This window comes from Acinonyx jubatus, chromosome A2, assembly GCF_027475565.1.
Source record: "Acinonyx jubatus isolate Ajub_Pintada_27869175 chromosome A2, VMU_Ajub_asm_v1.0, whole genome shotgun sequence".
NCBI classification, from domain to species: domain Eukaryota; kingdom Metazoa; phylum Chordata; class Mammalia; order Carnivora; family Felidae; genus Acinonyx; species Acinonyx jubatus.
In genome coordinates this window covers 115,131,182-115,156,983 of record NC_069383.1, presented here as the reverse complement: position 1 = coordinate 115,156,983, position 25,802 = coordinate 115,131,182, and the positions used below count along the sequence as shown (strand labels likewise).

Below are 25,802 nucleotides of genomic sequence, written 5' to 3'. Positions count from 1 at the left end.
CCAAAGATGATGAAAATTTTATCTTTTTGCTTAGCGTCATTAATCATTAGATTTCATTAGAAAATTTTCATTCGAAGATCAAAACTGTGAGTCAGACATGGAGTTGGAATTTCTGGCTTCAGTGTAGGCATGTTTTTTCACATCCTTCCTGGCCATTCTTCCTCAACAGTACTTTTGGATTACTTTAGTCTTTTTGCCTGGTATTCCACTCTAAGGATATTTTATAATTTATATAATTAGCTTCCAATGCTGGATGTTGAGGTGGTTTCATTCTTGTTACTACAAAGTGCTCCTTCCAAAAAGGCTGTACCAATTTACACAGAATCAGGTATGGGAATGCATTTCCCCCCATCCTCAGCTACAAAGAATATTATCATGCTTCTTGATCATTGCCGATTAATAGGTGAAAATTTATAATTTTATTCGTATTTTTAAGTGACAAGTGGAGCCATTATTTTCAGATATTAAAGAGCCTTTCGTAATTTGTGTCTGTTTCTTGGTTCCTTTCTGTTTCCTTGGTTCATTTTATTTTTTTTTTTTAAGTTTTTAATTCCAGTTACTTAACATCTGTTTCTATTTTAATACTTATCTTATTAAGACAGTTTTTTACATAGTAAGGACATCAGCCCTTTTTTATGTGTTGCATTTTTCTAATATTCTTTTAACTTTGATATTTTTTGCCCGGCAGAAATTTTACATTTTAGATTTTTGTATCGTCTTTTTTTCCCTGTGGCTCCTAACTTCCAACTCTGCCACTCTCTGGGTGTGTCACTTGGTCTCTGAACCAGTTTCCTGCTCTGCAAATGGGGTCATGATGTTAGTGCGGGTTCGAGGAGAGTATCGGGACCTGAACGCGTCTAGCTAAGGGTTGAAGCGCTGAGCAGCAGGGAGAGACACTGTAGGGTACGGGTTCGCGGACTCCCCCAGAGCCGTGGAACACTGGCGAGCGGAACTGCGGCCCTCCCTAGCTTCGCGCTCTTCGGGCCCACGTGAGTGGCTCCGCCCTGCCTTGCTTCCGACCAATGCCTCCAAGCCTCCTGACCAACAGGCGAGCTCCGTCTTGCTCGGAGTCCCGCCCCCTGCCGATTCGAGCAATGGGCGTCCCCCGTTCGGCGCAGTACCCGCCCCCGCCGCACGCCGGGCGGTGGGCCGCAGGGCTCGTTCCGGGAGGCGGGCGCAGCGGAGGCCGGTGTGGCCGGAGCTCGGGCGGAGGCCGGGCGCGGGCTGCAAGACTGGGGTGGGAGGCGAGCGGGCGGCCGGGGTGGGACGTTCCGGCCGTGGGGGCGGCGGGGGCGGCGTCTGGGCTGCGGCGGCAGGGGTCACCGGGCGAGCCGGAGGCTGTCCCGTGGCGGCCGAGCGCCGCACCGCTGGCTCCTGAGGGGCGGCTCGGGCCCCTAGGGCCCCGGGCTGGTCGGCGGGGCCGCGGGAGCAGGGCGGGCTGCGCGCCGGGTCTGGCCCTGCCCTGCGGCCCGCCCTCGGCATTCCAGGCCTCTGGACCACGCGCCCCCCCCAACCCCCTAAAGGCTGAGGGTCTGGTAGCCATGTGTGGACCCTAAAGCGCCTTGTAGTCTTTTGAAGCGCTTTGACATCTCGGAAGGGCTCTGTACTGCAAACTAAATCGAAGCGCTTTGTAATCCCGGAAGCGCTTTGACATCTCCTAGTAGCGCTGTGCAAACTGAAGCGCTTGGTGATCGCGGAAGCACGTTGTGGGGTTTGGAAACCAAACCGACGCCCTTAGTAAATCTTGGATCGTTTTGACTAAGGCGAAGCGCTTTGGAATCGCGAACAGTAGAAGCGCGTTGGTATCTCCGAAACCTTGAGAACTGTGATGGGCAGTGGAAAGAACGGGGAAAGGTCAGTGAGGCCCCTGGCTCTGACCTGGCTTGCCCTCCTCCAGGGGACCCTGGGATGGCGGGGGTCTGCGGAGGGGTGGTGTTGGAATCCAGGCCGCCTCTTTACTTTGCAGGTGCCCATGGCGTCGGAGCGGCGCAAGGTCAAGTACCACTGGAGCAGCACTTCGGAAGGGTGTCCCCGCAAGCGCAGCTGCCTCAGGGAGCCCGGTGATGTGGCCCCCTCCAGCCGGTCAGCTCCTAGCTCTGCGTCGCGTTCAGGAGGCACCAGCAGCCCTAAGCGCCTGAAAGCCCAGAAGGAGGACGATGTGGCCTGCACCCCGAGGTTGCCCTGGGGCTCATCCTGCCGCAGAAATTCTTCCTCCTCCTCCTCCTCTTCCTCCTCCTCGCATTCCTCTGGCCCAGGTGTGGGCGGGGCTGCCCCCAAAGGCTGCCTGATTCGGAGCACACGGGGATTCCTTTCATCGTCCAGAGGATCCCCTCTTCGCTCTGCCAACCCCTCTCCGGAAGAAATGGCTTCTCTAGAGGAGGAAGCCTGCAGCCTTAAGGTAGGTGACTGGGAAGGCTTGCAGTCGGTGAAGCCCTTGCACGTGGCTTGAGATATTGGTGGCAGGAAACTAAGAAGGGTCATGTCTTTAAAGACCTCTGGGGTCTTCCCAGAGGTCTAGCAAACTCCGAACACCCAGCAGTTGGTCGAGGGGGGGAGGGGGCAGGCTAAAGTGCCATAGAGAGGTAGTTTTCAAACTTGGCAGCGCTTCAAAACTATTTGGAAAAGCTTTAAAGTGCTTGTGCCTGTTTCTCATTCTCATTTAATTGGGCTAGGGTGTGGCCTGGGTTTCCAGATTTTTAAATGCTCCTCAAGTAACTGTAATGTGCAGTTTAGGTTGAAGGATTACTGCATTAGAAGGGGCACGGCAAGTTCAAGAGACACCGCTGTGTTTATGTCAGTTGTAAATGTAAGGAATGGTGCCCTTGTAATCTGAACCTTTCTGAGTCACAGAACTGAGAATCAAAATTTGGTTCTTGGGGCGCCTGGGTTGCTCAGCTGGTTGGGAGGCTGACTTCGCCTCAGGTCATGATCTCACAGTCTTTAGCTTGAGCCCCGCATTGGGCTCTGTGCTAACAGCTCAGAGCCTGGAGCTGGCTTGAATTCTTTGTATCCCTCCCTCTCTTCCCTTCCCCCACTTGTGTGTTCCCCCCCCCACTCAAAAATAAACATTTAAAAAATTAAAAAAAAAAAACTTGGTTTTTGGTGTGGCTTTTCACCAGAGTTAACGGTTTCTAGCACCTTGGGATTTTGCTTGGTGGGTAGGGTAGCATTTGTTTTGGAGCTTAAATATTTAGTTCCCCATTAGGAACATGCAGGAGGATTTCTCAGAGGAGGTACATTTCATCCACTCCTTCATTTTATATTAACTTAAAAAAAGATGGATAAAATTTTCTCAGCCTTTTGCTTTTGAGAGGGAGGTGGTTGTGGTGAGGGAACGTTGAACATGAGTCTGTGAGAAGTAGAAGCAAATGTAATTCATCTCTCATGGTCTGCTGTTTCCCCGGTGGAGAGGGTGAGTACTAGCTAATGTCACCGGCTCTACCATGAGCTTCATCCACTCTTCCAGTCAGGTTTGGAACAAATATTTATCGAGGGCCTCGATTGTCACAGGCAGTGCTCTAGTTGCTTGAGATTCTCCAGGAACAAAACGGACATCACCGCCCTCTTAAAAGTTTGCATTCTGGTTTTACAGCTCTGGGCCTTAGAAGGTGAGGAGTTGTGTATGTGGAGGAGTGGAAGAAAAGTCATAGTTGGGTGAGATGAGCTGCTTTCAGATAAAGTGATCTTACAAAAGAAATAAAAGGCAATGAGGAAAGTGGATTGACCTATAAACTTTGGCTCACTGGTTAAATTACATGGAACTGAGAAATTAGGCTGTCGTTGGCTGTTGATCCTGTGGATCTCTTAGGTGAAGTGGGCCGGGTGTTCTCACTGTGCACCTCACACGACTCTTGTATGGCACGTGGATTTTTTTGTTTTTGTGATTTCAGATTCTTACGTCTTTGGCATAAGAATACATATTGAATATGATTCAAATGTAAATCAGGTGAATATCAGTCTTGGCCCATATAATTTAATCTTGCCATTAATCCTTGACATGATTCACTTAATTTGGGCACAGCATAAAATAATGTCAATTGATTAAATTTTACTTTGGTGACAATTAGAGATAGAATGAAGCCCTTCAAGAGGGGCGGGAATCTTTGGTTGGTCTTTCAGGGGTGCTGTATTCCTGGCTTAGGCTGTCCTGCAGACCAGGAACCAAGATTTGAAGATATAGCCTCTGATCCAGGTGGGTGTAAGTCTATCATGGACCCATCTGTATCTCATTTAGGCCTAAGGGCCTTCTTATGCCAAAAGCAATTTAATGGTTAGCTGTGGAGTCATGAGTAGTCCGGTCCTGTCTCAGAAGTCGTGAGGTTAGTGCTTTGCCTTTAGTCCATAAGCTCTTGAGGGTTCCTGAGTACCAAGCACTCTGCTGGATTGTGGAGCCATGAGATGGCTTCTCAGGAGCACATGTTTTGGGGGGAGGCTTGAGAAGTCACAAGACTGCCTCGTGATGTGGTGCGTGGAGCATATGAGTGAGCCCAGGATGGAGGCTAGCGAGCGAGGTGAGGGTAGGTTGCAGCAGGACTTTAGTAGCCAAGGGAGTTTGGATTTTGTTCTAAGCCATTAGAGAGTTCTATAGAACTCTGTACATGGGGAAGGCAGATTAGCATCTTTGAAAGGTCACTCATGTTCCATGAGGATAGAACATAAGCATGTTGATACTGTTAATCCTAATTCTTCCTCTCTAGCTCTACTAAGGGTTGTTCCTATAGTGCTTGCTAGTTTGAAAAAAAGGTGTGGTACTGGCCTCATCTTGATGAAATACAAAATGCCTTTCTTAGTTTCCTCTCAGTCTGCACCTCTGCCCCTCTTGCTCTGCAGCCACGTCCAGCTTGTTTGTCTAGTAAGTCGTAAGTCCTAAGTCCCGTCAGCAAGCACAGCCCAGCGGCACTCACAAAAAAATGGCATGTTCCCCCCTCAGGTCCTTCTAAGGTCCCCTTACTCTTACTTTCTACCCACTTATCCGCCTGTTCTTCTTCATTTGCTCTGTAAACTTTGGGGTACACCCTTGGCTTTGTGTGTGGGTCCTGCATCATCTGTCTCCTCCCCAGTTTCAGCACTGAGGTCTCAGCCAGGTCACAGGATATTCAGAGGGGAAGATGCTTGCTTGAGTCTTTTCTGGCTGCAATAACAATGCCGCAGACTGGGTAGCTTGTAAACAGTGGAAAATTATTTCTTACTGTTCTGGAGGCTGGAGTCTGAGATCAAGGGGTCAGCATGGTTGCGTGAGGGCCCTTTTCTGGGTTGCAGATTTCTCCTTCTGTCTTCACATGGCAGAGGGGACAGGGAAGCTCTCTTGGGGCCTCTTAGATGAGAGCGCTAATCACATTCATGAGGCCTCCACTTTCATGACCTAATCACTTCCCAAATGACCCACCTAGTACCATGACCTTGAGGTTAGAGTTCACCATAGGAATTTTGGGGGGACCCATTCAGACCATGGCTAGACTAGGCAATTTGGAATCACTAGATGCCTGCTGGCCCAGCCTCTTAATGTTTATTCCTTATTACCTCTCTCTAGGACAGTTGTTGGAGAAGTTTTCTCAAATTCTAATGGTGGCTGAAGATCTTCGTTTACTCTTAGAGTAAGAGTTAAATTTATCTGTTGTGAGCACCTTCACCTACCTGGTCTTTAGTCTTTAGTATGACCTACCTAAATTTCTACTTTCAACTTAGGGAAGGAAGACTGGAAGGGAAAAAATTGAACATTTATGATGTGATAGACCTTTATCAAATATGATTTTCAATGTTTGACCCATAAGCTCTCATATAATCTTGAGAGGCTTGTGAAATAGGGATTAATATCTTTACATGTCAGTTAACAAATATTTACATATCGATTAACAAATGTTTGAGCACCGAGTATGTGTAGGCTCTGGGAAAGGAGGCTCAGAAATGTTAAGTAACTTGACCAAGGCCATATAGCTTGTATGTGGCGAAGCTGTGCTGTAGTCCCAGATCCGTGGGACTTCAAAGCCTGTGTTCTTTCCAGTGCGGCCCTCTGGAGCACCTGCTCTGTCCTGGCCCAGTGTTAGAATGAGGGATGGAGAGATGAGGAGGGCAAGATCCTCCCCTTGAGGAGCTCTCTGCAGGGTGGCACAGCCCAGACATAGGAAGCCATTGTGTATGTTGGCTCTCGAATGACAGAGCTTTCCTGTGTGATTGTGGTTCCTGCATACTCACCCGGCAGATGTCCAGCGCTCGGGTGGTAGTCCGTGCTAGCGCTTGGAGGTGCGAAGAATAAGGCCGTGGTTGAAACACTGAAAAGTCATTCATCACTGAGCATTGTGTGGAGTGCTGTAACAGGGGTATTTAAAGTACTCAGAGTCAGAGGGATGAATGACTAACCATCGAGAAAGTCCTCACGGAAGAGGTGCCCTCGCTTGCATTTGCTCCAGCACCTTTCTTCATTCCCGGGCACTTGGGTGTATGGAGAAAGCTGGGAGATGATGCTTGGAAAGAAGCTTGGGGTTGAGCCTGTGAATGGCTTCCGATGTCATGCTCGGGAGGTGGGGATGTATTCTGTGGGCAAATGCAGCACGAAGGGTTTTAAGCAGAGGCGTGATGGGGCACCTGGGTGGCTCAGTCAGTTAAGCGTCCGACTTCAGCTCAAGTCATGATCTCATGGTCCATGAGTTCGAGTCCCGCATCAGGCTCTGTGCTGACAACTCAGAGCCTGGAGCCTGCTTCAGATTCTGTGTCTCCCTCTCTCTCTGCCCCTCCCCTGCTCGCACTCTGTCTCTCTCCCTCTCAAAAATAAATAAACATTAAGAAAAAATTAAGCAGAGGTGTGAGGTTGCCAGATTTTAGAATTCCTCTGGTGCACTCTAGAGAAAGGATGGGAGGGAGTAGGCAGGAACTGGGTAAGAACTGTTGGCAATTGTGCAGGTGGGTGAGGACTAGGGCTGGAACAGCATCTCCACTGAGTCTTTGCCCCACCTTCAGAGATGGATAATTCACCAAGCCATGCTGCCAGGAAAAATGAAATCTCTCCTTTAAGGAGCCAGGTTGTTGGCCTTTTCTGTTGAACTTTCTGCCTAATCTTTACCTTTATATCCTCCTATTCTGAAAGTCTTCAGTAACCTGGATCCATTTCGGGTCCTCACGGCCTTTGACATCTCAGCCTTTGCTGCTGTTTCTCAATTTTCATATTTTTGCCATTCTCCTTTGGTTTCCAGGATATTAGGGGGTACTTGAGTTTGCCTCCTAGTTCTGCCACTTACAAGGCATATGGCAGTTTCCCTCTCTGTACAAGAGGGATGACAGCTGTGGCATCTCTGAATTGTAAGTCACAAGGTAACACAAGGTATGTTATTTGAATTCTAACACTTTTTTCTCCCCCAAGGATAGTCCTGGTCTTCTTTACCAGGATGGGCAAAATGGTGGTCCATAAGCTGAATGCGGCCTGCTGGGTCCTCAAAGTACCCAAAATTTTGGAAATTGCACATTAAAAATATATGCCTCCTGTCCAGACCTCTGCCTTGAACCGGGGACTTGAGGGACCTTCTTCTCCTTCCCTACTTTCTACTCCCTTTTCCTGTGTTATTTTTCTCTCTGGCACTTTTCACTCTCTAACATATATATTGCCTTTATTCTGGTTTTCCCTTTGCTCACCAACTAGAATGTAAGGTGCAGTAAGCAGGTGTTTTGGTATGCTTTATTGAATGCTAAACCCCCAGATCCAGAAGCGTGCCTGTTAGCATATAGTAAGTGCTCAACAAAAAATTGCTGACTGGATGAAAAAATGAGTTAAATTTGAGATTTCTTGTTTTACTTGGAAAACCAGAATCTTTAACTCTGGATCTGTACTAACAAGCGGTGGCAGTTGGTTTGAGATGAGGAGCTATGACCCATCAGACAGTACAGGGGCTCCTCTGTTTGCTGTCGACCTTGTCTTTCCATGCTGTCCTACACCTGCCCTGGGCCAGGGGTTGGAGGGCGAGGAGAGGGGTAGCTCATGGTCCAGGGAGAGGTAGAGAAGTCAAAGAAGGGATTTGGAGCCTTCCAGGATGAATAGTAGTTTGTGAAATGAATTCTAAGGCAAGGGTATTCCAAGCAAAGGAGATTAGATTTGCCTATAAAGGTATATAAGAGGGTGTGACGGGGATGCTGGAGGCTGGCAGGTGGTTGGTGGTAGAGATGCGGGTGGTGGAGAAGCAGGCTGGGAAGTTGTGGCTGTGCCCTGTAAGGCAAGCCCAGGGAACCTCCAAGTTCATTTTTAACATTTGTTAGATTTTCTCAAATAAGGAAAGGTACCCAAAAAATGGTTTATAATCTCCTTTCCCAGATAATCCCCGAGGCAATTAAAAAAAAATGTTTACCATGTTAGAAAATTCAGAGGTTCAAAATGAAAGTAAAAACCACCTTTCCCGTCCATTTCGTCAAAGCTAGTAGATGCCAACAATTTGAGTACTGCTAGTAAAAAAATAGCATGCCATGTTAGTGTCTAGATTTATATATTTCAAAAGCCTTAAAAAAAAACAGACAACAACCAAAGATGATATGTGCTTCCTGGAAAGAGTTCAAATAATATGAGAGGTGTGTAAAATAAGAGGGTAAACCTCTTTATGTAACCACTCGCTTCCTGATGGACAGTAGAGAAAAAGTATCAGCGACCTTAGTGTGGAGTTCTCTCTCTATATATATATTTGAGAGGAATTTAATGCAAATGAATTAGAACAAGTTGTAGGGACTATAGAAGGCCTTGGGATAATGGTCAATCTAGGTCCTGGTTGGGAAGGTTTGGACTTCATTGCTTTTGAGATGATTCTAGAGGAAGATGTGTTGAGTGTTCTTACCCCAGGCTGGGATTAGACTGGATGCATTTCACAGTAAATTAACATTGAGAACAAATAGTGTAGCTCCTGGAATGAGTGAGTGCTGAGGGGAAGGAAAGAAGGGACTGAGACTTGACCTGTGTCTCTGAGGAGATTTGAGGTCGGGGGTAGTTATAGTCTCTGGACTGACCCTGGTGCATTCTCTGGGAGACGAGACACCTCCCAGCACCAAGGTTTTGATTTGGGGGAAGGAGTTTGCAGAGAATTTCGATAAGGCTTGCACCCTGCCTCAGGACTTGGGAGATTGGAGTCTATTGCTCCCTGGGTCCTTAGGTCTCTTGGACTCTTAGATGTGGGATTGGGTTAATTGAGCCTTTTATTGCTGAAATTTTGGGGTTCTCTTTTGTGTATGTGTGTTCTGAAGTGTTTGGTGGTAGTCCTTGGCCTTAAGGAACTTACATTCTAGTGTTTTTAGACTGTTTATCTCTCAGTTCATTCCTGCCCCCTACAGTATGAGCGTATGATCTAATGAGCGGTAGAAAGTGAATAGTAAGAAATGGCAGCAATTCAGGCCCTTTTACAGTGGTACTTCTCAATAGGTTGGGATGGAAACCACCTCCAGGAGAGAATCTTTGTCTTAGCCACTGTCACTTTGCCTATGATTGGTGCAGCCACCACTGATTTATGATTTGCTGAGTCCTTGCTATATGAAATCGCCCTTGGGACAACCCTTTCATGATCTGTGATTTTTTTTTTTCCCCCTTCCAGGTTGATTCGAAAGATAGTTCTCGTAACTCCACAAACTCTGAATTTGCAGCCGAAGCTGAGGGTCAGAATGACACAATTGAGGAACCAAACAAGGTCCAGAAAAGGAAGAGGGATAGGTTTCGAGACCAAGGCTCTACAATGATCTACCTGAAGGCTATCCAGGGCATCTTGGGAAAGTCGATGCCAAAAAGGAAGGGAGAGGCTTCCACTAGGGCCACACCAAACACAAGGGAGCGTCCCAGCCGTGGAGAAGGGCCAGCCAGGAGTGCCACTGTGTCTCCTCCTCAGAAAGGGAAAGAGTCAGCCCCAGAGGTAAGAGCAGAGGAGGAAAAGGCTGTGCTGGAGAGGACCAGCTTCTGCGACAGGAGAGTGGTGATAGACCCTCAGGAGAAACCCAGCGAGGAGACACCTGGTGACCGAAGGACAGTCATTGACAAGCATTCTCCACCTCTGGAGTTTTTGGATGACTCTGACTCTCATTTAGAAAGCCAGAAGGTGAGTTGAACTTACACCAAGCATTAGGTTTTTAGTTCTCTTGATTTTATGTTATTTGGCCTTTGTAGTTTGATCCTAGGTGTTCTTCGTTAAAAGCAGCATTTGACTTACCCACGATTCCAGGACAAATTGATGATTCTCTTCTAAAATACTTCCAGAGTTTCTAAGAAGTCTCAAGACAGTGCTGAGTTTTCTTTCTTTAAGATTTTATTTTTAAGTAATCGCTGCACCAAACTTGGGGCTCAAACTCACAACCCTGAAAGCAGGAGTTGTATGCTCCACCAACTGAGCCAGCTAGGCACCCCCCAACCTTTTTTTTTTTTTTTTTTAAATGTAGACTTTATGTTTGTTAGGATGTGTGTGCCTGCCCTAACAAAATGGATAATGGCTTAAAGAAAATAGAAACCTGGCTTCAGAAGAATGGCTTCGTAGTTTCAGGGACACTGGTGCCCTCTGTCTTGATGCCCTGCCCCCTCAGCTCAGTTTCTATCTGTGATCTGAGTTGGCTACTCTGAAGGGACCCTGAGTACATTACATTGACATTCTAGCCAGTAGGAAGGGGAGAAGAGCAGAGGAAAGTACACTCCCTCTCTTTTAAGAACTTGGCTCAGAAGTTGTCCACATCATTTCTGCTTTTATCTATTGACATGAATCTAGAATCCTGGCCAATGCCTAGCTGCAAGAGACTCTGGAAAATTAACTTTCATCTGGGAGATTTACACCCAGATCACCTTTATTGCTCTTGAAGGAAAGAATGGTATTGGAGGGACACTAGCAATTTTTAACACAGTTTATAATTGGGGGGAAAAGCATTCCTCTGTTGTACCCATCTCTACTTATCCTTTACTTACGTCTCTTGAGTAGCAGCTCCTTGAATCTCTTTAACTCTTTCTTCTAGTATCTCCATATTTCTCAGTGATCTTGCACTGTGTATTGATTTTCTAGTTGTAGACATCTATGGACGTGCTATGCAGAAGACGAGAATTTAGTTTGCTGCGCTAACTTTGGCACCACCACACCCATGAACCTGTTACCTCTTCTCCTTGCAGCTCCCTGTGTTGTTGTCATACAGTTTCTGGCTAAATCTGTTGAAGATTTGTTATTCCCATGTTCCTAGCCCAAATCATCTAATATACTCTGATTACATTTTTTGTTTTGTTTTATTGTTTATTTTTGAGAGAGGCAGAGTGTGAGCGGGGGAGGGGCAGAGAGAGAGGGAAACAGAGAATCTGAAGCAGGTTTCCGACTCTGAGCTATCAGCACAGAGCCCGATGCAGGGCTTGAACCCATAAACCGTGAGATCATGACCTGAGCCACCCGGGCGCCCCTGATTACATTCTTATAAAAAGTTTATCTTCCTTTGAGAGCATCACTGCCTTGTTTTTTCCCTTTAGTTTTCTTCATACCTGTCACTAATTCATCCCCAAACTGCTGGTGCCATAAAATTCTCCTCAATATTGTCAAAATAAGTAATCTCAGTTTTCTTCTTCCCTGTACTTGCCTTAGTTGTTGCCTTAGAATTCCCCCTTTTCCTGTTTCTTTCATTTTTGCTTTCTTTGTGAGTAATTAAGGTAGGTGTATATAATACTTACTGCCCGCCCCCCCCCCCCCCATTTTTGACATACTTAATGTCTTGGTTTTTTAAAAATTTTTAAATGTTTATTGTTGAGAGAGAGAGAGAGAGTGACAGAGTGTGAGCAGGGAAGGGCAGAGAGAGAGGGAGACACAGAATCCAAAGCAGACTCCAGGCTCTGAGCTGTCAGCATAGAGCCCAATGTGGGGCTCAAACTCAGGAGCCATGAGATCATGACCTGAGCTGAAGTTGGACACTTAACCGACTGAGCCACTCAGGCGCCCCTGACATACTTAATTTCTAGGAACACTAGTTTAATGTTTTGAGTATTCCTTTTTTAGAGCATCCTATTATTGTTTGAGATTATCATGCCTTATCTCTTTGAGAATATTATAGGTTTGTTTTGAGTTTTCTTCTGCTTTCTGCACTACTTTTTCACTGAGTTTCCTTCTCATTTTTTTCCAAGTATTTTGGTTTCTATCTTTTGTGGTAGAGCTCTCCTGGGATGTGTTGGCTGTCTGTTCATATTTAAAGATGGAGCTTTCAAAAGCTGATTGCAAGTCCTAAGTGCTGGCTTCAACATAGAGTGATGACATTGGGTAATTTTGTGGGGGTCCCAACTGGATCTGTGGCTTGCTGTTCACAGGCTGCTCAGTGTCCCCCAGGGGAAATGCTCTATTCCTCCACCTAGGAGATATACATCTGGCTGCTGCTGTTCTGGGAGTCAGGGTGAGGGAGGTACCTGGGTTGTCAACTGTCTAACGTGCGATGGTCCCTCACCCTTGATTGTGTGTCCATTGTCCCTGATTATTCCATAATCTCCTTGGCTCAACTTTTCCAAGTATGAACCTTAGTCTTTTGCTGGGTGGAGAAAGGGCAGACCCACCTGCACAGGATGAGAGGAGGGATCTGGGGACCTAACATCACAGATTCCAACTCATTCTCCTGTTTTCATCTCCAGCTTTACCTTCATTTTCAGAGGTCGAATACTTCCAACTGAGTCTTTTGGGGGTCCTGTACTGTGGCTCACCCTGGGTTTTTCTCACTGCAGGCTTAGGTTTTGGCTGTCTCTGATCTGCTTATCTGATAACTGTTCATCTGTCTGCTTTCTAGCGGCTGATTTTTGTGTAATTAGCTTTGCCGTTTATTCTATATGCTTTCTCTTTGTAGGTTTATGTATTTTCAAGTCATTTCCTATAATTTTCAAAGGGTTTTTTGGCAGGAAGGACAAAAACCACATGTGCTATATTTAACTGGAAATCTCAAGAACAATATGTTTTATAACCTACTTTTTCTACTAACTATATAATGGCTGCGTTTCCTGTCTGATGTTGATCATGATCTTGTTGGGCCACCTGAAATTCCTTTGTATGGATGAACTTTCCAAACTTACCCAGACTTCTGTTTGTCAGGCAGGACATTTAGATTGTCTTTGTTAAGTATGCATTTGGAGGAGGCATGAAATGGTAGGTAAGCACTGAGTGTTGGGATCAGGTAATAAGGGGTCATACCTTGGCCACCTGAACTGTGATCATGAGAAAGCCGCTTAACCTCTTTGAGCCCCAGTTTCATCTGTGTAAAAATCACAGTTCTTGAAATCTTATCATGGTTAAACAAAAGGATCAGCAGACTTATTTTGTAAAGGGTCAGGTCATATCTTAGGTGTTGTGAACTATGTGGCCTGCGTTGGAACTATTCAGTTTTGCTGTGGAAGCATGAAAACAGAGACGGTATTTAAGTGCACAGGCCTGACTGTTCAGTAAAACTTTGTTTACACCAACAGGGAGTGCATTGGATTTGGCTTATGGGTCACAGTTTGCTGAACTGATACATGAAAACACTTTGCTCAGTGACTAAGTATATAGTAGGACCTCAGTAAATGTAACTTTAAATTTTACCATATTTGTGTGAACCTAAGGCAATCTTCAATATAGGTAACCTTCCATTTTCTTAAGAAAACGCAAAAACCTTTTCTTGGCCAACTTGACTAAGCCTTTCAGGAACTTAGATCACATAATCATAAGTCTGTTTATGGTATGTATTTGTAGTTACACTTGCATTTTCAAATTCATATGTTTTCCCCACTCTGCTATTTTTCCCACTCACTCATTTCATTAAATTTTATTGAACCTTTGCACATATCTTTGACATGGTCTTTGCTGTCACTGGAGTTACTTTTTGAGTCAAGTAGTGTGATTTCCTGAACTTCCCTGATAATAAGAATGGAAAATCTGACTCAGGAGGTCTGAGATGGGCATTGATGTTTGTTTGTTTGTTTTAATGTTTTTATTTATTTTTTTGGGGGGGAGGGTCAGATAGAAGGGAGACACAGAATCTGAAGCAGACTCCAGGCTATGAGCTCTCCTCACAAAGCCTGATGCGGGGCTTGAACTCGTGAACTGAGAGATCATGACCTGAGCCAAAGTCGGATGCTTAACCAACTGAGCCACCCAGGTGCTCCTCAAGTATTTTTCCAATGTCTCTTTATGTGCAATCGTTTACCATATTGCTTTTTAAGAGTGATAATTAAAAAAAAATTTTTTTTAATGTTTATTTCTGAGAGAGAGAGACAGAGTGTAAGCGGGGGGAGGGACAGAGAGAGAGGGAGACACAAAATCTGAAGCAGGCTCCAGGCTCTGAGTTGTCAGCACAGAGCCCGATGCGGGGCTCGAACTCACAGACAGCAAGATCATGACCTGAGCTGAAGTCGGACGCCCAACCGACTGAGCCACCCAGGTGTCCCAAGAGTGATATTTAAAAAACAAAAAGTGTGGGGCCCCTGGGTGGCTCAGTTGGTTGAGTGACCGACTTCAGCTCAGGTCATGATCTTGCTGTCTGTGAGTCCGAGCCCCGCGTCGGGCTCCATGCTGACAGCTTGGAGCCTGGAGCCTGCTTCAAATTCTGTGTCTCCCCCTCTGTCTGCCCCTTCCCTGCTCGTGCTCCGTGTGTCTCTCTCTCAATAATAAGTAAACGTTAAAAAATTAAAAAAAAAAAATAAAAAAATTAAAAAAAAGTGCTCTTTAAAAGGTTTGTTGAAAATGACGTTGGGCAAACTGTGAGGTCATATCCTCCAGAAATGATTATTGAATCTGGTACATCTCTTTGCTTAACCCACCCCTCTATTTTTAAGAAATGAATTTAGGGAACCTTCCTATAAGCATCCAACATTAGCTTGGTTGAGGTCTGTTTGGGGTCATTTGTCCTCCTCACATAAAAGAATGTACATCTTGCAATACAGGAGACTTTGTAAGAACTAGCATATAAAATGCCCCCTTTCTGAGGGGTCATCTTCGGGGATAAAACCTTACCTTCTGTTCAGGTGCTTTTTGTAATTTTAATCAGATTAGTTATTTAAAGAAATGGCAGAATAACTTTAAAGAGCTGGATTGCAAAGATGTTAATTGCATCTGAGAATGGTTTTAACTTTCAAGTGCACATATACAAAAGTAATGTTTCTAGTGTGTCTTAGTGGAAAAAAGGAAAAAAAAAAAAAAAAACTTGTCCAGCTCTAGCAAGACTGCAAGTTTTTATTGTCTACGTTGGTGGAAATTTCCACCATAAGTAAGATGGTTTTTGAAGGATTATTCTCCCTTAGAGATTAACTTGTAGAAAACTTTTTTTTTTTTTTTTTTTTAAGTAAACTCTGTGTCCAATGTGGAGCTTGAACTTGCAACCCTGACATCAAGAGTCACACACTCCACTGACTGAGCCAGACGCCCCTGAAAAACCTTTTATGGGAAATTTCAAGCATATTCAAAGTAAATAGATTAGTGTAACAAATCACCCAGTTGCCTGTCACCCACCTTCAGGAGTCCAGATTAAATGTTAAATGTGCTGCAATTTAGGTGATCTTGTATCTTAGAAAATATTTTTTAAAAAAGATTTTTTTTTTTAATGTTTATTTTTGTGAGAGAGAGACAGAGACAGAGCATGAGCATGAGCAGGGGAGGGGCGGAGAGAAAGGAAGACACAGAATCTGAAGCAGGCTCCAGGCTCTGAACTGTCAGCACAGAGCCTGATGCAGGGCTCGAATTTACGAACCGTGAGATTGTAACCTGAGTGGAAGCCAGACACTTAACTGACTGAGCAACCCAGGCACTCCTAGAAAAGGTTCTTGTTTGGATATTTCTGTTACTCAGGAAAGGAGTAGCAAGAAGAAAATCTAAAGTGGGAAAGTATCCTATGGGAAGTTTATAATTCATTAACATTTTTGTGACCAATAAAATGTGACCATTTTGTTTCCTTTTGGAGTGTGGGTAGAGGTATGGAAGATTAGTATCCGCAGTAGAAACAAAAAAAGATTTCTTTTCCATTTTAAGGAGGTAATCAATTTATTCATCAGGCTTCTTTAGAATAAATTTTTTGTTAGGTGATTTGTATTTGCTTATACAAGTATTTTTAGGAAAACACTTTGTAAAGTGTGTTTTGCTGCTCAAGCTGACTGGTCCTGGAGGGTATAGATGGCTTCGTTAACTAAAAGAAACTAGGAACAGTCTTTTTGGCATGAGTTGAGATCTATGTGTTTACTGTATTTCTCAAACCTGATTTGTATAAAAGTGACATGGAGAATTAAATACGGATTCTTTGGGACCCTGTTGAATTAAAATATCTTAGGGTGGGGTAGCCTTAAAAAGCCCCCAGTTGGTTCCAATTTGAAGCTAAGTTCAGGAACCATTGCCCCATTTATTCTACAAATTAATTCATCAAATATTTGTGAGCACGGTATGCTAGGCACTGTTGTAAGTGTTTGGAAGATATGAGTGAAGAAACCAAAAATTCATGACCTTCGGGACTTCTGTTTTAGGCAAAGCTAAATTGATTTAATGTAATGTGATCCACTTAACCATTGCCATGTAGTGGCTGAAACTAAATGTTTTACTTTGCTTTCAGTTTTGTGAGTGAGGAATTCAGAAAGGTCCGGACAAGGCAGGTCTTGCTTGGGGGTGGAGGTGGTGGTCTGTCATGTGCTTCTCATGCAGTTCTTGGGAGGCCTGCATTCCGAAAGTTCATCAGGGCTGGACGGGCAAGGTGCTTGCTCATGTGGCTGGCAGTTGATGCTGGCACCTACATGGGACCTCTCTAGCGTATGGTCTCCGTGTTCTGGCGTATGGTGGCTGGCTTCCCTGGGAGGAGCAAGCTGTCAGAACAGAGGGGAAGCTGTAAGGCTGTTCTGACCTAGCCTTGGAAGTTGTCCAGTGTCCCTTCTGCTGTGCTCTCCTGGGTGTTCTCCTGTGAGTCACTAGGTTGCCTTAGGTTTGAGGGGAAGGGAGGGGTCACAAACCCCACCTCTCAATGGGGAGTAGTGTTAAAAGCATTTGCAGACACATCTTAAACCCACCTTGACTGTGCGGTTTGCATTTGGAATGTATTGGAGACACGTTAGAGATGAGACTTGCTGGGTGCTGCTTTTCTCTAAAATCCCCAGCACACCAGGTGTTCTAGAGAGCAGATTTTCTCCAAAGGGATCATTCAGAAAGGGAGTGCAGGAATAGCATCCCCTTTAGGGATGGTATTCTAAGACTGTGGTCACAGTTGTTTTCCTCAACCTGATATGACTGGTTATAACTGTAACCTGGCTCACATTCTGGAAATTACAAGGAAACCAGGCAGAAAGTAAGCCAATGCAAAGCCTTCACTGTGGCCAGAAAGACAAGCCAGGGTTTATGTTCTGCTGATGACAGAGTGTGAGAGGCTGTCTTCATTCACACAGGAGGGCTCACCCATTGTTTGTTTTCTTTTCTGCAGCCTAAAGAAAGGGAGGTGGTGATAGAGCGCACCTCTTCAGGAAGTGACTGGTCTGATGTAGATGAAGTCTCCACAGTCCGATTCTCTCAGGAGGAGCCCGGCTCGCTGAAACCCTCCACAGTTCCAGAGCCTTCTGCCTTCCCCACTGACTATGTCATGTACCCGGCTCATTTGTACAGTAGTCCGTGGTGTGACTACGTCAGCTATTGGACCAGCAGCCCCAAGCCTTGCGGCTACCCCTCTGTGGGCGCCGGCAGTGACACGCTGCAGGCAGGGCGGAGCAACCGGGGCCTCCTGAGTGATTGTCCCCCTAACTCTGCAGCGACTTCCCAGAATACTTCCAGAGACCAGGAGGCAACAGAGGAAGGCACATCCCAGAACTCCCGTTCATTTCATTTCTCCAGAAGCTCGGAAGAAGAAGTGAAGGAGAAAAGAGCACTCCAGGAGGAGATGGCACCACGTCCCTGCGGAGGCCACGCATCCGGCTCCCTGCCAAGGAGCCATCGGGGGTCAGGCCTAGAAGAGGGTTTCATCGATACCCACTGTCACCTGGACATGCTGTATTCCAAGTTGTCTTTCAAAGGGTCCTTTACCAAGTTCAGAAAAATTTATAGCAGCTCCTTCCCTAAGGAGTTTCAGGGCTGCATCTCTGACTTCTGTGATCCTCGGACACTGACTGATTGCCTGTGGGAGGAGCTCTTGAAAGAGGATCTGGTTTGGGGGGCCTTTGGCTGTCATCCTCATTTTGCACGTTACTACAGTGAGAGTCAAGAAAGAAATCTTTTGCAAGCCTTAAGGCACCCCAAGGCTGTGGCATTTGGGGAAATGGGCTTGGATTACTCGTATAAGTGCACCACGCCTGTCCCAGAACAGCACAAGGTAATGAGGGTCTTTTTAGTTTGCTCACAGTTTTATTTCCTCTGTCAGTTGTTGAAACCCAACAGTAAAGCTTTCTCTGCTCTCGTATCTAGAGAATTCAGAGCCCCTAAAAATGTGATGGCTCTTGTCCAGACCCTCAAGATGTTACTTGTCACATGATTCACCAACTATTTCTTTACACTTGATTGTGTAGGAGAGGGGGATAGGTACTCTGTGACATCTTATGGCATGATATATATATATGGCAAGACATTTGTTACTCTTTTTGGGAGGCAACCAATTTTGTTCAAACTATATTTTTAATCCGATTCTAAAGTTAAGTATGTTAGTAGCAGAATATTTTGAAAATATAAAAACAAGTAAAGAGAATTTCCCATCCTGCCAGAGATGACGACTATTACCCATCTTAGTACTTGCCCCTGTCCAAGTATTTTTTTGAGCACAGACATTTGCCAGAGGAAGGGTGGTTCGAGTATTTCAGTGGAAGTTTCTGATTTGGGAAGGAGCAGGACAAGAGGAAAGACCCTCCCACGTTGTCACTGCTCACACTGCCAGGTTGCGTTTGTTGTAGAATTTGTTGTGTGCTGTCTTCGTGCTGATGATGCCTGGTAGGCTGGGTCTGCATGCCCAGTACGTTCCAGGCCTTGGTGAGAGGGCTCGTGGATGCCAGCCTGGGCAGAGTTTAGCAAGCCAGCTTTCCCTTTAGCACTGTCCCCTGCCCGGCTCGGTCAGCCTCTGCCATGCACTGATACTGTGCCCCATTGATACTTGCATCTGTGGTTAACGGTGTGAGTTAAGAGAGGGAATCTTGTAGAGTCAGAGGTTTCTTAGTTTTCCCTTGATCAAAGAGAAAGTTTAGAGAAGGTGTGGTACTCTTCTGCTGAAGGACTCCAGACCTTTATACACCTTTAGGAGAGAGATTCCAATTTGAATACAGTTGTCCATGGCAACCAACTTGCGTGCAAGGCTTAAGAGTTAATTTACATAAGAAACGATTTCAGATGCTCAGATGCTCCTAAAGGATCTCTTTAAAATGAGTTTTCTAGGACCTGCTAAGGTTACTAAATTTGGAACAGGGTGATTTTGACTTGATCTGTTTTCAGACAGGTGGGGTTTTATTTGTGCAAATGTTTTCAATTTTTTACTTTAGTGAGTTTCTAGTGTAAATAGTGTTTGTGTTCAGAATTAGGTTTGTCTTACACAAACTTCTTGCGTGTCCACAGTTCTTTTCGCTAATACTAGAAAGCTTGCAGTTCCTGGCTTGTGGCAGTCATAAACTAGTCCAAAGTGAATGGAAGAATAGCTAAATCTGAAGACATAGAAAACAGATTTTTAAGAAAGTGAGGAATATTTAATATTCAGCTTTCCTGGTTTGTTTCCCTGGCTCAATGCAGGTGTGGTATGGAAAGAGGAACAATTGAGAAATGTGTGCACTAAGGCAACTGGAAGGAAGAAGAGTATTGTGTTTAATTGTATAGCTGGGGTTGATTGAATGCCTACTATGTGCCAAGAAACGTACTAAGTATTTCACAGTAACTTTTCCCTTTATTAAGTTATTATGGTAACGGGGCACCTGCGTAGCTCAGTTGGTTGAGTGTCCACCTTCAGCTCAGGTCATGATCTCACGGTTCGTGAGTTTGAGCCCAGTGTTGGGCTCTGTGCTGACAACTCAGGGCCTGGAGCCTGCTTTGGATTCTGTGTCTCCCTCTCTCTGCCTCTCTCCTGCTCATGCTCTGTCTCTCTGTCTCTCAAAAATAAATAAACATTAAAAAAAATTACTATGGTATCAGATCTGCACGTCGAGGCCCATAGGGCGTGTGTGCTGCGCAACAGACATCTTGAAGGTGTAGCAGAGGGTGATAAAATCCTGTGGATATCATCTGGCTTGGTGAGAGGGGACTCATGACTGCAAAATGGCGATTCAGAGGAAACACATAGCTGGCAGCGGGAGGGGAAGATAAAATATTTCTGTAGAACACTGACGACCACCAGGCTGGACGGAGGAAGTGGATGCCTTGTTCTTGATGTAAGTCTACACTCAGGCACCAAAGTGAGAAGTGGTGGGACCTAACAGCTACAATAGGTAGATGTCTGCACGGAGTTGGATTTACCTAAAAGCAGAGTGGTTGACAAGTTCTTGATGAATATTTTACCTTATGAAGGGAAGAAGATAAGCTGATGGAAGAAACCGTATCTGGCTAAGTGATAGGGTGCCAGCTCTGGTTGGTTATTAGAGCTTGGTTTCTGTTACCTAGTATTTTCTGGAAGGATTGGGAAACAGGAAAGCAAAAGAATTGGGGGAAAATTCAATAGTTACCCTGCTACTCAGAGTGAACCACTGTTAACTTTTTCCTTGCTTATCTGTGTGTTCGTAGATTTAACTGCCTATTTGACTCCTAAGAGTTAGTTCCTGGATAGTTCAGGTACGAGTTGCACACATCAGCTAGCATGACTATCAGAATCTCTTGGTATCTGGTTTCAAAAGACAGGGAGAGTGGGCTGGCCTTCCCTACCTGGGCTGTCTGATCCAGGCGGTTTTTGCCTCTAGTTGTGTTTGACTGAAATTAATTACTGGGGAATTGAGTATGCAAGAGCTGCCTGGGCCACCCCTAGGAGAGACTGATTGACTCAGGAATTCCTGGAAATAATGGATCCGTGGGAGAACCAGAGCTCGTACAGGCAGAAGAGTAATTATGCTGGGTCAGTAGCTTCCCCTCGCTTGATTCCCTACTGGTGTTTGTCAGCTGGATTCCTGGTGATGACAAATGCTCTAGGTAGCTCCAACCCAGCCACAGGGTCCTGCCTTCTAACACGTCTTCTCCCATCTGCCTGTTTTTGAAATTTGGATGTTTTACAAAATGTTGTATTTTTAGTATTATTGTCCCTTGTAGAATTGCAAGGAACAAATGGCATGTCTGACAAGAACCTGTCATAGAATTATATGTCCATGCTTTTTAAAAAAGAAGTTAGGAAATAAAAATTAGTTTTGAATGTTTTTTCCACTTCTGAAAAGGTTCTGGTTTCAAATATATTTTGAAAAAAATAGGCTTTTTATAACAGCTTTGTAGTATTCTATCCTAAGGCTATAGTTTGCCCTTATGAACAATTTTTTAGAAGCAGGAATTAAGCCTTGGAAATTGAATCTGTTGTGACCTCCAGCTTCTGGAGGGACCCAAGGAGGGCAGCTGTGTTGGGGAGGGGATCCAGCGAGCTGTAGATACAGGGCTAGACCGTCTTTGAAGACTCTACCAAGCATTCTAAGATTTTGGTGTCTGTGGTCATTTTCCTTTTGTTGAAAACACAGGTTAAACAAGAATGACATCAGAATTGGTATTGGTTCACTGTCACTGTTAGAAGAGGAAGCCCAAGCGTTGGACTTGAAGATGTCATTCTCAAGTGAATATTACAGGACTCAAATTACCAATAGTAGTTTTTTGATGTTAAAAATGCAAACATGAATTCTGTTCCACTGTTTAAAAAAAAAAAACTCATGGAAACATTGTTTTAGATGAGGTCATTTGTTTATAATGAATTAATACTCGTGTTCTTCTAAAGCTGAACTTGTTAGAGGAAAGGATAAGTTCTAGCCCCTTTTTTATTTAAATTCTTAACAATATGTGTATTTTACTAGTGATTTAAAAGTGGCTAGAGTTTGTTGTTGTTTTTTAAAGGTTAAAAAAATGAAAGGTAGTGTATCAGTAGGTATTCACCTAGAAGGATATCTGATTTTGGTTGAGTAAAGAAAGTGAGTTGGAGAAAATAGGTAGTTTATTCTTTCAAATACTTGAGCACCTTTTGAGATCCACACATTGTGCGGGTGTGTGTGTGTGTATGCACGTACAACTTTGGAACTTGCGTGGAAGGGGATTACCTCTTGGGGGTAGGCGTAGAGATGGGTACGGTGAGGGGAAGGACATTTAACTTGATGTCCCTGAGCCCTGCCCTGCCCCTGCAACCCCACATAAGCATTGCATGGTGGTTGCTCTGTGGAGTGCCAGGGTTTAGATGTGGATTGTGGTGCCCCAGCTTCCAGTTGCGGATCCCTTGCCCTCTCCTGGAACCTCCTCTTCTTCAACTGCATGACAGGCCAACAACAGTACCTTACCTTAGGGTGCTTGCGAGAATCACAGGAATACACCTAAAGAGTATTTAGGAATACACCTAAAGAGCTCTGAGCTCTACCTGTGAGTCAGCACCCAGTAAGCGTTAGCTGTTATTATAATACATTATGTAGTCTGCAGAATTGGGGACGATGGAGGTGCTCACTGCTCTGGGTGTTGTGGAGGTAACAGGCTTCTGGAGTGGCTCTGACCCACAGGTGTCCCTGTGCCTTCTCCCAGGTGTTTGAGAGACAGCTGCAGCTGGCCGTATCTCTGAAGAAGCCCTTGGTGATCCACTGCCGAGAAGCTGACGAAGATCTGCTGAACATCATGAAAAAATTTGTGCCCTCAGACTACAAGATCCATAGGTTAGAAGGCTGGAGCTTCGGTGGGCAAATGAGAGGAACACTTCTTTCTGTGTAGGATATTAGTTGGAAAAAGGAAAACTCACTGAGGAGAGGATGATCCTATCAGGTCTTTGTGACATAGTATCCCTTCTAAAGATGAAGTATTAGATTCAATCATGTGAGATTTCTGATATTTGACCATTTTTCACTTATACAATGGCAATTTCATATGGTTTGAACTAATATCCTAAATCACCTCTGAGCAACAAAGGGGCTTTCGTGACCCTGGTCCCTGGTGGCAGGCTACAGTGGAGTCTGAGCTCTCAGAGATGAAGGCCCTACATCTGGGGAGAGATCACTGTGTTGTCCAGTGACTTAGCAAATAGAGATCATTCCAGGGCACCAAAAAAGAAATTCTTTCCTTTTTTGAATTTGAAAGTTCATTTTCTAGCCATTGAATTTCACTATGCATTTAATCTGAATTGTGTCTAGGGGCTCAGTGTGGTAAACTCTTGATCTCCTACCTGGGAGATCAATGCCTACCTGTCCTAGGCATTTGGCTCGGGGTCCCTGGGAGCAGCTGTGGAGGCTGGCAAGTGACTTCCGCAGAGAGTAGGGCTGAGTCGTGCATAAGGTGCTGTGGGAGCCAGAAGAGGGGCTGTTAGCTTAGCTTTCCTAGAAAGGGGCCAGGAGGTAATGCCTGAGCTGGCTCTTTCAAGATGGGTGAGATGGGTTAACTGAAAAAACGGAGCCTAGAACCCAAACCAGGTGTTGACAGGCAGCAGAAGGCAGTGGATTATCAGGCTAGACCGCCGCCTTTCAGGTGCCCAAGTGGAGAGGGCGACCTCTCTGATTGTTGTAGCACACACCAGAGATGAGGCACCGTCCCTCAGCCCTTTTGGGTGGGTTGGTTGGCTTCTCATGGCTTTGTTTGGGGATGGCTTTGAAGGAAGTCTAATGGGGGACAGGTAAACCAGGGCCAAGACGGCTCAGCGAGGTGTTGTGGCTGGAGGAAGCCCTGAATTTTCCGATTGGTTAACAATATAACAGTGCCTTAAGAACATGAATGGATAACACATTCAGAGAAAATTGACCTGTAGTCCCACTCTCTGATATCTTCATTTTTTTGTTTGCTTCCAGTTCATTTGGCTGCAGAGACATAGTTTTTTACCTATTGTAACTGTAATCTTGGAGGGGCTGCAGGTTTTAAGTCTGTTTCTCTTCTCGTGTTACAAGTGCACCCTGTCCCTATATTGCTGCTGGATATTCCCTGTGGTGGCCACTTCGAGTGGCTGCGTGGGATTGGGCGCAGTGATGGGCTAACTGCTGAGCTTTGATCGCTGAGAGTCACCGTGGGTCTTACCTTGTTGGAACCATGGTGTTCCCGTCTGGCTACCGTGGAGTCCTTCTCTTGGATGAAATCTTTGTGTTTCTGGGAATTTGTCCACACAAAATCATTTGAAAGGGCCACTGTGTCTTGGGGGCAGTTGGGGGCTGTTGCAAAGGGGGCTGTGAGAGGGTCCCTGATCTGGAAACCCTCCCCTCCCCCCCACCAGGCACTGCTTCACTGGCAGCTACCCAGTCATCGAGCCTCTGCTGAAGCACTTCCCCAACATGTCTGTGGGCTTCACAGCAGTCCTGACTTACTCCTCGGCCTGGGAGGCCCGGGAAGCTCTGAAGCAGATCCCGCTGGAGAGAATCATTGTGGAAACGGACGCTCCCTACTTCCTGCCCCGACAGGTAGGGGTGGGTCATCAGGCTGAGTTGAGGCGGGGATGGGGGGAGGGGGGCGGTCACCTTTGCAAGGTTGGCAGGCCCAGAGCCCCAGTGACTTCCAGGTTTCACCCTTGGCTGTGTAGATGTCTCCTTGTTCTCTGCAGAACCAAAAGTCTAGGGGGCTGAGAAGCTGAAGGGTAACCACTCTCTTCCAGGCAGTGCAAAGCCCTACCCTGTAGAGGGTAGTCCAAGGAAGCGTGGGACCCTGCTCACCCAGAGCCCCCCATGACTAGGACTCTCCCTGCACCTGCAGGTAAAGGGGTCTCTACAGGGCAGCCCCAAAGAGGTCCTTGCTGGGGAAGGGACGGGGGGGGGGGGATCTGTGTAATGACTGTGCACAGAAGGCACAATGATGTTCTGAATGCTTGATGTCTTCCAGGTTCCCAAAAGCCTCTGCCAGTATGCCCACCCAGGCCTGGCCTTGCATACGGTCCGAGAGATTGCGAGGGTCAAAGATCAGCCGCTCTCCCACACCTTGGCCATCCTGCGTGAGAACACCAGCCGCCTCTACAATCTTTAAGCAGAGAGGGTGCAGTCAGGAGAAAAAGGTCAGACTAGAAAAGGTCATCAAGATCACGTTACATGTTTTTTAAAAATCAGGACAAAAATTGGTTTCTCTGCATCTTCTTACTGGAGAGAATGTAGAAAATAGGGTGAGCATTTAGCCTGATCTGTCTTGAGTGAACTTGGTTTGGGACCTTCTTCCTTTTCTCTCCCCACCCCTCCAGGACAACCAGTGGCCTGACAGAAGATGGGCTGGTTTGCTCTCTGCCTGTATGTCCCAGGTCAGGGATGTGTCTGAAGAGAGCCCCTTGGAACGGAGGAAACCAGGACAGGATGTTTGCCTCGAAGCCCCGTCCTAAAGCTCTACTTCCGGCTCGGGGGTGGGGTGGGGAGCAGCGTGGAGCAAGGGCGCGGGTAGGGTCTACCTCCTGGGGCAGTCAGTGACGCAGGAAGGGGCTGAGAGGAGGGCGCAGCGAGTTCGCCACTCCAAGTCCTGGTGCTCTGCAGCCTGCGACGTTGAGTAGTCTTCACAGACCCTCTCCTACTCGTCTGAGCACCTGTGTGTGTGTAACTCCGCTCCTGGGTCTCCGATCTAAAGATGAACTCCCAAGTGGGAAACCTCCTCTGGGGGACGTTAACTGGAGCCTTGTCTCGGAGGTTTATGGTCCTTCAACTGAGAAGTCCTCCCCTTCTTTCCCTGGATAATGCTTCGGTTTGGCTGTCCCCGCTGCTGCCTCAGCTCTGCTTCAGCATGAGTGGAAGACCTTGGCTGCTCGTCTCACTGGTTCTTCTGCCATTGGTCTGGAGGGGCGGGGGACGCTCACTGTCT

The 25,802-nt window shown here is 45.9% G+C and overlaps 1 protein-coding gene across 3 annotated transcripts; it reads left to right on the top strand.

The window, feature by feature from the left end:
* Positions 1 to 1,156: 1,156 nt before the first annotated feature.
* On the top strand, positions 1,157 to 25,802 carry TATDN2 (TatD DNase domain containing 2). Of its 3 annotated transcripts, none has more exons than XM_053218945.1 (8): positions 1,157 to 1,237; positions 1,967 to 2,398; positions 9,555 to 10,049; positions 17,368 to 18,246; positions 22,587 to 22,714; positions 24,250 to 24,433; positions 24,849 to 25,017; positions 25,198 to 25,802. In XM_053218945.1, the coding sequence occupies exons 2-7, from the start codon at positions 1,973 to 1,975 to the stop codon at positions 24,987 to 24,989; spliced, it is 2,253 nt and encodes a 750-aa protein (XP_053074920.1). In that variant the 5' UTR covers positions 1,157 to 1,237; positions 1,967 to 1,972; the 3' UTR covers positions 24,990 to 25,017; positions 25,198 to 25,802. The 3 variants fall into 3 exon arrangements, 2 of the variants coding, with proteins under 2 accessions (XP_053074920.1, XP_014924839.2); XR_003415063.2 differs by lacking the exons at positions 1,157 to 1,237; positions 25,198 to 25,802 and adding exons at positions 1,257 to 1,854; positions 24,625 to 24,722 and having other exon boundaries at positions 24,849 to 24,985; XM_015069353.3 differs by lacking the exon at positions 1,157 to 1,237 and adding an exon at positions 1,257 to 1,854.

Excerpts from the sequence above, each read along its gene's own strand:
- TATDN2 (XM_053218945.1), top strand. The coding sequence starts at position 1,973 with ATGGCGTCGGAGCGGCGCAAGGTCAAGTACCACTGGAGCAGCACTTCG. Across the intron at positions 2,399-9,554 it reads AGGAAGCCTGCAGCCTTAAG|GTTGATTCGAAAGATAGTTC; the intron begins GTAGGTGACTGG and ends TCCCCCTTCCAG. Across the intron at positions 24,434-24,848 it reads CCTACTTCCTGCCCCGACAG|GTTCCCAAAAGCCTCTGCCA; the intron begins GTAGGGGTGGGT and ends GATGTCTTCCAG.